At 45.7% G+C, this 12,391-nt stretch overlaps 1 protein-coding gene across 1 annotated transcript in view; it reads right to left on the reverse strand.

Annotated features, from left to right (window-relative positions):
- Sash1 (SAM and SH3 domain containing 1) overlaps positions 1-12,391 on the reverse strand; it is an 849,046-nt gene that overhangs the window by 50,589 nt on the left and 786,066 nt on the right. Inside the window, exons 5-8 of the mRNA XM_051206030.1 lie at positions 10,411-10,451; positions 7,432-7,518; positions 4,979-5,091; positions 1,770-1,871 (exon numbers count right to left, since the gene is read on the reverse strand). Coding sequence (XP_051061987.1) covers positions 1,770-1,871; positions 4,979-5,091; positions 7,432-7,518; positions 10,411-10,451 — 343 coding nt within the window. The remainder of the gene's footprint in view (positions 1-1,769; positions 1,872-4,978; positions 5,092-7,431; positions 7,519-10,410; positions 10,452-12,391) is intronic.

Below are 12,391 nucleotides of genomic sequence, written 5' to 3' on the forward strand. Positions count from 1 at the left end.
CCAGAATCCCAATGGCAACTTTTACAGAAATGGAAAAACCCACCCTAAAATTTATATGGAATCTCACGTGACCTCCAATCATTAAAACAATGTTTAAAAAGTAAATAAGGGGCTGGAAAGATGACATGGGGCTTAAGAACCCTTCTAGCTCTGGCAGATGAACCAAATTCCATTCCTGACACAGTGTCAGGTGGCTCACAACTGCCTGTAACTCCAGTTCCAGGGGTATGGCTCCCCCATCTGGCCTCCCTGGGCACCGCACGCATGTGTACATACGCTCACACGTAATTAAAAAATAAAGTTTCAACTTCAAATTTTACTGCAAAGCTACAGTAGTAAAAACAGTAAGATCCTAGTATAAGAGTAGGTCATACACAAGACAGACAGCCCCCATGAAGATGGTCACTTAATTTTCAAAAAGGATGTCAAGACCGTTCAATGGTTAAATGACAGAGTTTTTGGAAAACTGGACATCCACAAACTCAATACGGGTAAAAAACTTAAGCACTAAAACCTACAAAACCAAGAGCAGAGGAAAACAGGGTGGTGGAGTACCATCATTGCCAACACATTGCTTCTGCAATGACTACACAGATGTGACACCCAAAATGTGAGCAATTGGGGAAAAAGATTATAACCAAATTTCAAAATTTAAGAACACCATCAACATAGTGAAAAGCAACCCACGGTATGGGAGGAAATACTTAAAAATATGTATCTGAAATAGAATTAATACTTGGAATTTTTTTAAATGCCTGAGACCCAATAATAGCAGAGGGTTTTGTTGTTGTTTTTAAGAATCAACAAGAACAACAAAAAAAAAAAAAAATAACAAAAAAAGGTCATGAGTACAAAGACCTTGAATAAACATTTCCCCCAAGACACACAAGTGACCAACAAGCACAGAAAAAAAGATGTCCAACATTGATAATTATTAGGGAACTGAAAACCAGAAACACAAATGCATTTCATGGAAAACACATTTCATGGCAATTATCAAGAAATTAGAAAGAAGTGTTGGGGAGAAAGAAAATTTGGAACCCCTGAACACTGCAGACAGTAGTGTAGCATGGTTCGGTTACTGTGGAAAACATACAGAAGTTGTCATAGTCCTTGAGAATTTTAACCACACACTTAACTCCACAGAAATGACAGCAGATGGGGTAGACTAATGTTTTTATCAACATTTCACAACAGCTAAAGGGTGGAGATGACCCAATTGTCCACCGACAGACAGGTAAACCTAAATACAGCGTGACTTACAGCGGTAGAAAAGCATCTATCTGCGGTGCTAGGATCAAACAGATACATGGTGGGCAAACACAACAGAGCAATTCCACTTCTATAAGACACAAAGTGCAAAGGTGGATGCCAGGGCCCTGGGAGGGGAAGCAGCAATTTTAACGGCTGAGACTTGTGTGTGGGAAGCTATGAAGCCTCTGGAAGTAGAGCATGGCCCACAATGTGAACATACTCACTGAAGCTGACTTGAACACTAAAAGATGGTTCATGTGCTAGCATCGTTCGCTTTGCATATTGAATCGTGAGATGGTTCATGTGCTAGCATTGTTTGCTATGCATACTGAATCATGATTACAAAATGAAATCCAAGAAAGCCGACCTGAATGGTGGGATTCTGATTTATCTGAGACACCACCAGGTAAAGAAGTCTATGGAAAGAGACCTTAGGAAGAAATACAAAGGGTGAACGAGCTCAGGCTGACCCTCATCAGCACAGGCAATCAAGATGCTCGGGGACAGAGACTCACATTGCAGGTGGACGAGCCATCCAGTGTCGGATAGGAGCCATCGGGCCAGTCGGCAGGGTCCAAGGCAGCTGACTGCCGATGCTGGGCTTCGTATTCCTTCAGCTGCAGCAAGAAAGAAACAAAAGAAAGAGCAAATGAAATAGTGACCATGTACTGCCTACTCACAGCAGAAATCACAACTTCTCCATGTTAATGCTGACTAGGGCCAGCCAAAGCTAAGCCTTCTAGAACCACAAGAAGAGGATATGAAAGCCTGCCTGCAGGTTTTAAAACAGACCAACAGACACAGCTGTTCCAAACGGAACCTTGATTTCCACTCAACAATCCCTCCGCAACACCAAAACTCCATCTTTCCTGGGTGCAGTCAAGGAACTTTCTACAATGTATTTCTGCACACATAGATCCAAAAGCATGTTCTTCCTCCCAGAGGACCATGGAGGAGGGCAAAGACATCTGAATAACAGAGGGTGAATGCCTAAAACCAACTTTTAGAGATGCCAGGTCAGGGCTGGGGTTGTAGCTCAAACAGTAGAGCGGTTGCCTAGCATGCACGAGCCCCAGGGTTCAATCCCCAGCATCACACAAGCTGAGTGTGGAGATCTGTGCCTGTCATCCCAGCATAGGGAGGTAGAGGTACCCGGAGGCCTTGCCTTTCTCATTCAAGGCTGGCATTCTATCTGTCAATTTTACCAGCTAGCAAATATGATTGATTTACTAGGGACCCTGAACATGGGGAGGGAGTAACTAAGACAATAAAAAACCTTCAGAGCTGCTGAAAGTGTAGGCTTAGAAACTCAGGGTTTTGGCTTTAACGAAAAACAAAACAAAGAACAGAAATGAAGTTTATTCTAGAAAAGGGAGCAAATATAGCAAAACCAAATGAATGCTCTTTCAGAATGCTGTGTGCGAGGCGGTCCAGGGAGGTTTGCAAACGGCACGAAGGAGCCACAATGAACTGCTTCAGACATCGAAGCTGTCCCTGCCTAGAAATCTCACTGGGCTTCAGATCCCATTTAAGAGTTGACCATACTATGTTCCATGAAGCAAGCAAGTTAAATACAGAAATAACCTGACATCAGGCGTTTACCGGTGCCGTGGGATGTGGCGAAGTCTTCACTCAAAACCTAACTTCATTAACTTCACTCAAAGCACAACAAAACTGCAAACTAGGAGTGTCTTCTCTCTTACCTCTGTATGTGGGAGGAGGTAGGCAGCACTGACTAGAGAGTAAAGGCCTGGATAGAGACACCAAATACAGCTGGTCCCCTGGGATGGGTTACTGAACCCCTCTGTTTCATCCCCTCCCCTCGGACAACGGGGAAGACACTGAATCCATCTCAGGCTCACTACTACAAGCAAACGGCTGCCACAAAGCGCCGATGGGACACACACCGATCACATTAAAAGCATACGGCCCGAGAATTCTGCTACCACTGACACTTGTCATTTCCATATTTGACACATTATCAGGGGCATATACTAATATGGGGAGCCAATCCTTCTATGAGGATACATGGTTTCTGAAATGCTACCGTCTCCCTGCATGCTGGGACAAAACGCCAGGTGGAAAGGGATTACTGTGAGCCTGTCAGTTTGGCCCAGGTCTCTACTCCATACTTAACCTTAGCCTTGACTCTCAGGAGTCACTAGATAACCTTCAGCTTTAAGTAAAACACAAAGCAAATACCTAGCCGGACAACTATAAGCTGACAAGCCTTTTGATCTCCTGAGGACTTTATTCTTGATTCACACAGATGTAGCTTTAGGAGCAGACCTCTGAGGCCAAATTTCCTTTCCAAAGTCAGTCTCTGTCCTTTCCCTTACGTGATTTGTTTACGCCTTCCTTCCTTCCTCCCTCCCTCCCTCTATCCATCCCTTCCTCCATTCTTCCCTTCTGTAATGGTTAGTGTTAATGGTCAATTCACAGGATGTAGAATCTCGTCTCGGATGTGGATCCCTGGGCATGTCTGTCGGCGATTATCTTAAATACATTAACGATCCAGGTAAGGGGACCTGAAAGGGTGGCTCAGTAGTGAGCACTTGTTGGTCGCTCAGAGGGCCTGAGTTTGATTCCTAGCATGCACAACAGGTAACTTACAACCACCCATAACTCCAGCTCCAAGAGATGCAACTCTATCCTGTATACACACGGCATATACGCACACAGACACATATGCCTAAATAATAAAGGAGGAGATAAACTCTTTGAGAAAGAATAACGTGGGAAGGCCCATCTTAACTGTGGGAGCACCTCCTGGACAGGTGATCCTGAGCTCTATAATATACAGAAAGCAAGCTTAAATGTGGGTGCCACTATCCCACAGGCTTGGGTCGCAGAAAAAATAAAGCAGATAAAGTGAATTACCAGCACAAACGTTAGTGGCTGTCTAACTCTTGCCTATGGATGCAGTGTGACTGCTGTGGAATAACCCTTCCGTACACTGTGAAAATGTGTTGCTCTCCTTGTTAATACAGAGCTGATTGGCTGATAGCTAAGCAGGATTTTCCAGGCAGAGAGAATGCTGGGAAGAAGGAGGGTGGAGTCTGAGAAGTCAAGAGACACAGAGTAGCAAGAAGAACACGCTAAGGGACTGCTACGTGGCAGAGGGTAGATAAGAAATATGGGTTAATTTGAAATGTAAGCGTTAGCTAGTAACAAGCCTGAGCTATCAGCTGAGAGTTTGCAATTAATACTAAGTCTCTCTGTTGGTTATTTGGGAGAGGCTGCCAAGACAGAGAAACTCCACCTACACGTGCCCCGTTTTCCTCAAGCTCCTACTACCATGACCACACCCCACCCCCAATGCTGTCGCGATGAACTGAACCCTGGAACTGTGAGCAAAATTAAACCATTCCTTAAGCTACTTTTGACAAGTAATTTGTCACCAATACAGATGTTTTCTTATACAGGGTGGAAAGCTGGTATCAAGCAAATAGAATGTGGTTAAGTACCTTATTTGATCAAGTCGATGAAGTAGATACCTGATGACTACTAAAATATCATCAAAATATTCCTTTGGGGGTTGAGGATGTAGTTGAGAGGGTAGAAACAGCCCAATACATACATGAGGCTTTGATGCCTGTTAACAGATACAGATAGAGACGCCTGTGCGCGCGCGCGCACACACAGTAGCCCCGTGAGATCCCTACAACCTCTGATGGCCCCATGTATTTGCTCAGCTGGCAGTCACAGGCGCCCTCAGTCTTACCCTAGCGAGTGCTTCTTCAATGGTGATCATTTTCTCCTTGACCATCATCATGAGCTGAATCCGCTCCTCGTCGCTCATCGTTATCTCACTTGCGACGTAGCCCACATCTTCTCCTGGGGATTAAAGGCGGATAAATGCAGATGAGTCTTGGGCAAGCGAGGGAGGGGCTCTTATCAAGTGCGCTGTGGACTTTGCAAGCTATGGAGGGATCGGAGGAGGGATACACAGAACCGGGCTGCTTCTGCGGAAGCTGAAAGCTCGTCTGTCTGGGAAGCAGTGTGTTCTAAGAACTTGTGCTGGTTACCACAGAAGCAACTCCTCTGAAATGACCGGAACTTTGGAGACAGGCCTTCCAGACATGGTAAACAGTTGACAGGGAATTTCTTGTTACAGGTGGGCCAGGAATCTCCTCTAAACACCCAACTTGACCAGACAAGCATTCCTAGGCTTCTCTGGGTTGAACATCCTCTGTACTTTACCATGTGAAAGACGCATGAGAAGCATATGTATTTGTGTAAGAGCACCCTCTGCTGTGACAGGAGGTCAAGCCACAGAACCAAGCCCGCTGAGCCTGACTCAACTGCCTTTCCCTACTGAGTTCTCTGGTGAATCTCTGAGTTACCGCTTGGTCGCACAGGATAAACACACGAATAAAGCCGCATGCTAAGCATGTCCACCTCGTGGGAGACCAGTATTACAGCTATTTATTTATATCTGGAAGGACTGCAGTCACATGGTCTGCAGAATGTGAGAGGTAGCCATCATCTGACTTAGAGATGAAGGCCACCGGATCGATACAGGAAGGGCCTTCTCCCACAAAGCAAACACTGCTATTCCTCTTATTTGAGCTCCATTGGCGAGTTGTATCTTTGGTCGGCATGTGGGAAAGGACTTGGTGGCAGCAAGCTAACACGCACACCAGAAAGAGGCTACATTTTTGGCCTTGCTCTCTCTCCTCTCTCTCATTTTCTTCAGACATACTCTGGTGGCCTCTGGTATCGCCAGGACCTCAGCCAAGGCTTCATAAACCCTTGGTGAGCAGGGACAGACTAAGGAAGCTATCTTAAGGCTCCCAGGAAACCTCAGTAGAGGAACCTGGCTCGTGATTTGTATTCCCCATGTGTTCTGCATCTCGTTTCCATCTTGTAATCAATCAGTTTAGAGAAAACGGAAGGCTTCGCTGGATGCCGAGAGAGAGAAGCCTGATTTTGCTGTGTTGAGTGTCGCAGAGCTGGTTGGGTATTTCACAAAGCCATGTGAACTGGTGAACTGCTAACCTCTCTCTCTCCCTTTCCCCCTCCCCAACTCTAACACTTATTTTTATTAACGTCTGTGTGTATGTTTCTGTATACATGAATGCTATGCGTGGGTGCTCACAGAATCCAGATAAGGACATCAGATCTCTGGAGCTGGAGTTACATACAATGGTAGCTGCTTGACATGCATACTAGGAACCAAACTCCGGTCCTTTGGAAGAACAGCAAGTGTTCTTAACCCCTGAGTCCTCTCTCCGGCCCTGACTTCTTTCTTCATGCCTTTCTAAGTGAGACTCTGTCAGAATGCAGTTTATTTGGAAGCACAGATGATTCTGGGTCTCTACCGAAAGGGAGCAACTAAGAAAGGTAATCACACAAGAGCTGTCAGAAAAATCAGGTGTGTAGCTGAGGAAGCCAACACCCAGGGCCAAGTTTCTTGAGTCTGGCTGGGAGTAACTGGAGAGATTTTTCCCTGGAAGAGGTCATGTTATTGTGTAAATGGCAAACAGGCAGTATCAGTGGCTGACAGTAAAACACATTCATTTATTGATAACCCCATTCAGTCTGGCAGAAATGTGGAAGTAGACATGGCTTGGTTTCCTCGTGAATACTGGGAGAAATGTAAATTACATAACCCAGCCTCCGGGGAAGGACATATTTATTTGCTATCTAAACAAAAACAAAGGCGAGGCATTGGAGAAAGGGTAGAGCTCCTTTCACTGAGCAGCCGGGTAAATTCTCATGATGTCAGACCCACAGAGGGTTTCCAGGGGCAACAACCCCATAACTGTCCCTTGTCACAGAGCAAGAAGCTCAGAAGAATGTAAAGGCTCCAAGGGAGGGTATGCACCCGAGGGTCCAAAACTAACAAACTCGAAGATTCCCTTGACCTTCTGAGGTCAGTGCTCGGCAAGCTTGCGAGAAAAGGCAGGGAGGCTGGTATGAGGGGAGCCTGCAGACATGGTCTCTGTTGTCAGAGGACCACCAGATACTCTCCATCTCGATCTCTTCGAGTTCAAGAACTTCATGGGGTCAAAATCTTGAAGTCATGGAAGGAATGTCGGAAAAGCTGACTATTCTGCAGGCCCATGCAATGAGCTATTCCTAGTTATGGAGCCCATGGGGGCCAGGACTTCTGGGTATTCTGAAGCCACGAGGATCCCACGGACCCCATGGTCTGTGGCCACATCACTGTACCTTTTGAAGTCTGTCTCATTATTCCTTTTTGGTTCTTTCGAAAATTCTGCCAGAAGTACTTATTTTTCTTCTTCCAGTCTCCTTTTCCTTTAAGAAAGAAACAAAGGAGAGATAGAGAGAGAGAGAGAGAGAGAGAGAGAGAGGAGCAGTAAATTCACTGATAACAAAAGTGGTCTCTTTCTTGCAATGTCAAAGCTTGAACGAACACTCTGATTTCACAAAAAGACAGTTCTTCAGTTTGTGAAAGACTGAAATAGCTATAAAGTAGTTTAAAAGAAATGCAAATTTGCTAGTAGGGGGGGAAAGCATAACAGGGTTAAGAAAAGAAACGAGGCACATCAAAAGGGCAGGCTGGGCACGCGCTTGTGCTCACTTTGATGTTTGTTTAGCCAGTGCGCGTCTTTCTGCCTGTACTGCGGAGCGCCCTCTCCCTTTGGCTGCAGCCACAATTATTTCCACTTTGCCACAAATAGAAGGCTTGCAGAGGTTCACTCTTGTTTTGTTTTGTTCCTTCTGTTTACCCACCATCACTTTATTCATCTTACTTCAAACTTAATAAGGAAAACCCAAAAGCTGTTATGCTCAGGCTGGGTCCTATGCTGTTTGGTGACATGGGTCCATAGCACACGTAAGGCACGATCCCTGTCTCTCTAAGGGTTAGGCTTCTTGGGGACCAATGTACCAGAGATGAACAAGGTCACAAAGAGAAGAAAAGCAGAGTCCCATCCTTCTGTGACGTCTCCTAATTTGGTCTAACGCCCCACCCATCTCAGAGTAGGATTAGGTGACTCACCAGGGAAAATAAATGTCATTATAGACACTTAAAAAAAAATCTTAGGCTTCTAGTATAATTGACACTACAAAATAGCTTTTTAAATGTAAACGGAGAGGTTGGGAGATAGCTCCGTCAATGAAGAGATTGTTTTACAAGCATAAGAAGCCAAGCTCAACCTCCCAGAACTCACAATAGAGAAGCTAGACATGGTGGCACATATTTATAGCTCCAGCACTGGACAGGGAGGAACAGGAAGCTTCCCTGTGGCTTATGGGCTGGCCACCCCAGTGGTTTGGTGTGTTTCAGGCCAATGAGACTCTTGTCTCAAGCAACAAAGTGGATGGCTCCCGAGGGAGCCAAGGTGCTGTGCACATGCGTACGCACGCTCGCACATCAAAACTTGTAAAATGCAAACATAAGGGAGGACAATCAGTGGATGGGAACGATAGTCCTTCATTCTTTAAAAAGAAAAGGCAGTGGCAGCCATGGCTGTCACTGTCCTGATGTGGCACGCGCCCAGAGCAGCAGCTCTGTCTCCACTTGGTGGCTGTACGGTTGCCTCGTAGCCACTGGAAACAAGGCCCAGCAAAGTGGCGGCTTCCACCGTCTAGACTGGCGGTGCCAAGCAATGATGCATGGTGTAGCCATGTGGAACTCCATCTCTGGTGCTCCCAAGCTAGCAAGGGTGTCATCTGTCAAAACAGGATGTCCTGGTTTAAATGCCTCCATCCCTAGAGGCCTGGGAATGAAACCCAAGTCCTTCTCCCTCCGAATGCCTAGGTTCTCCGGTTCTCAAGGCTAGTGTGGTGGGGTCTGCTGCCTGTGAGTGAACCCCAGAAAGCAGATGTCAGGAGAGAAGGGTGGAAGCCGAGTGAACGTCAGCCATTTGGTTTCTTAAGGAGGAGTCTGAGGCTATAATGCATTTCTCTGCCTGTATTTCCTCCTTTCTCACATCCCATATATATAACAGAGACAAAAAAAACAGCTAAATCTCATCCTCACTTACAACACCCAAGCACTTTGTCATTTAACAGCTTACTTCATTTAAGTCTTACTCAAGCTCCTTCTCCTCCTCTCCTTCGTCTTCCTGCTAGCCCTCCTCCTTTTTCTTTTTAACGGTAACAAGGTCTTACCAAGTACCTCAGGCTGGCCTTGAACTCACTATCTTCTTGGCTCAGGTTTCCATGTGCTGAACTTACACTTATATCCTACCATGCCCACTGCTACTGACAGGACCTGTTCTCATTCCATTCAGGAGGAGAGAAAAACAAGGCTTAGAGAGGCAGGTGTCTTTCCAGGGTTACAATAGCTGGGGTGGCATTCATGATTCAAACCCTGGCAGGCAGACTGTCCTTTGCTATATCAAGGGTAGGTCTTATAATCAAGGCTACATAAAATACATAATGCCTCAAATGCACATTATTCATCTAAACATTCCAAATTGAAGATCTTATCTGAGGACATCATCAGAGATGCAGACTTACGGGATTTTCTGATAGGGTCATGTGTTTGTGACAGAAGAAATTATCACCAATAAATATCCAGCAAAGAGCCTTGGTCAGTGAGCTTATAGCATATTTACTATGATGCAGAAGTAAGCCTCTTACTGTTAAGAATATTTATCAAGTGAAAATACTTATAAACTGTCTCATTTTGAAGAGCCATAAAACAGTATGTCCACTATGATGCTACCTATATTTGCAAAAGAACAATTCCAATTGGCAAAAAAAGAGAAGGAAATTGCACATGGAATACCAGGGCTGGAGAGAGATAGCTCAGGCAGTGGAGTACTTGGTCTATGGCACGTGGAGTGAGCTTGGGTCCCACCCACCCACCCACAATAAAAAGCAGGGCACAGCGGTAAGTGTCTACAACCCTATACCAGGGAGGCAGACGGGCGGGTTGCCGCCGTTTGCTGGCCCGCTGGCTGGTCTAGCTGAACTGGTGGAGTTCCGGATTCTGTGAACTTCCTCTCAAAAAGTAAGGTGGAAAGTGGCTGAGGGACCCTAATGTGGACCCCAGTCTACATGCATACATGGGTAGATGCAAACACACACAGACACTCAGTGTTTGTTTATAGTGTTTGTTTCCAAGTCGGCAGATGAGGGGGTGACCAAGATCTATAGCCTTACATGTCTATATATCTTCTATGAACTATAAAAACAACCCAACTAAATATGTAAATCAAGGACACTGGTACTAACCTACACAGCAGTCTTCTGAGTTTGATTTATGAAGCGGGTACCTGGAAAAGAAAACAAAATGTATATATATTACCACGATACATATATTATGGGATTTTCACTGACAATCTTCCTAACCAGTTGGACCCTGGACCAACAGTGCTTACTGGAGTCTGGGGACGTTTTACAGCGGGTCCCTTTGTACCTATCTGCTGAGTTCCTGGGAAATGGGTACCATTTGTCAACACTGATTAACGATCCAGTCTAGGACAGGACCTATATTTAAAAAAGAATATGGACTTCACTGAAGGTTGCTGAAGGATGGTTCATGCCTATGCATTAATCCCTAATAAGTTCCTGCCACTGGGAGATCTACAGGCTAAGCAGAAAAGAAAAAGTATATCATAACGAACATATCAACTCCACAGCACAAAGCCTGCCTGGGCGAGAAAATGAGTTGCAGAGGCAACAGGAGAAAAGGTCAGGGTAGGCTAAGGAGGTGACAAATGCAGTCAAAAAGAGACTAGATGCCAAGCGGAGGAGTAGTCGGTTAAGGAGCTCTCGGAGTTAGTGACATCAGCTGGCATCAACTGGCGGGGGTGGTAGTTGGTCTCTGAGGATCTTACTGAGGTTCAAAATCAAGCCAGGAGTCTGTGTTTTCCTTGGTATGAGAAGGTCGCGTTTTTAAGTCATGGCAAATTTTTGTTAAAATGGATCCAAGTTCATCACAGTTGACGTGACTGCTTCACAGGCCGCCTGTGAGCGCATGGGAGCTGATCTTGGGAAGCCCGAGTGACATGGAATGTGAGCCACAGCCCGAAAGCAGTAAGCGGGCTGCTCCTTTAGACAGCTCTCAGACAACGCCGACGGAAAGCACGGAAAAGCAAAGTATAGTTGTCACTATGTCAAAGGGCATGGGGGGCGAGCAGAGAGCAGCACTTGCTGGGGACAAACTCTAGAGGTCAAAGTCAGTGTCCTTAGGCACAGGCATGCCAGAAGAAAATAGAGAGAAAGAGCCCGTATCAGAAGAGAAGAGTATGGGGAGAATTCACACCCGAATATTCTCTCTACGTTCACTGCCAAAAGGAGGCCATAAAGGAGCTGGCTAAGCACTGTAGCTTCGACGATCTGGATGCTTAGCAAGCCAGTTGTGAGGACAGGTATTGAAGGAGAACACTGAAAATGTTGGGGGACATGTGGAAGGACCTCGTAACGCCTAACCGAGACCTTGTAGGTAAAGGGACCTCAAGAGTTTAGGGTGCACACAGGGGTCAGGGTCCCTGATGATTGGAGCCACTAGTTAAGTGTGGAGACATTGATGCTGACTGGTGGCTGATGGGAGAGAACTACTTCTGACTGGCGCGAAGCCCCGAAAGATTTCCGTGATAAACTAGGGACTAAAAAGAAGCAGGAGAAAGCATTGCGGAGGTCGAGAGCAAAATGAAATACTACTCATTTCCCTTCTTACCACACAGCACGCATGTGTGTGCACACACAAACACACCCTCCCATACACCCATAGTATGGAAACAAAAACAGAAGAGCTTCAGCTCATGTCTACTTGAAAGGTTTCCAAGTGGTGGCCATTTGAAGTTCCATAGACATTCAGTCGATATATAGAGAGATAGATATAGATATATCTAGCAGTATTATTACATGTGAGGGACGAGGGCATAGGTATGAAGAAATGAGCCTATTGTTAGAGAGAAAGTGGATACAGAAAGCATACAAAGGCAGAGAGACATCGCTCAGTTGGCAGAGTGCCTGTCTAGTGTACAAAAGCCTGGGTTTGACCCATCACTGCATAACACTGAGGATAGTTGGTGTCAGCACTTGGAAGGGAAGGCAGGAGGGGTCTCTGCTGCGTAGAGTGTTCAAGGCCAGTGTGGAATACATAAGATCCTGTCTCAAATAAGCAACAAATAAGGCAGACGATAGGGCTGAGGTACAGCTGGCCTTGAATGGACTGCGGGGGTCCAAGGAGATCACTAAAGCGGTTCCA

Source organism: Phodopus roborovskii, unplaced genomic scaffold (genome assembly GCF_943737965.1).
Source record: "Phodopus roborovskii unplaced genomic scaffold, PHOROB, whole genome shotgun sequence".
Classification (NCBI taxonomy): domain Eukaryota; kingdom Metazoa; phylum Chordata; class Mammalia; order Rodentia; family Cricetidae; genus Phodopus; species Phodopus roborovskii.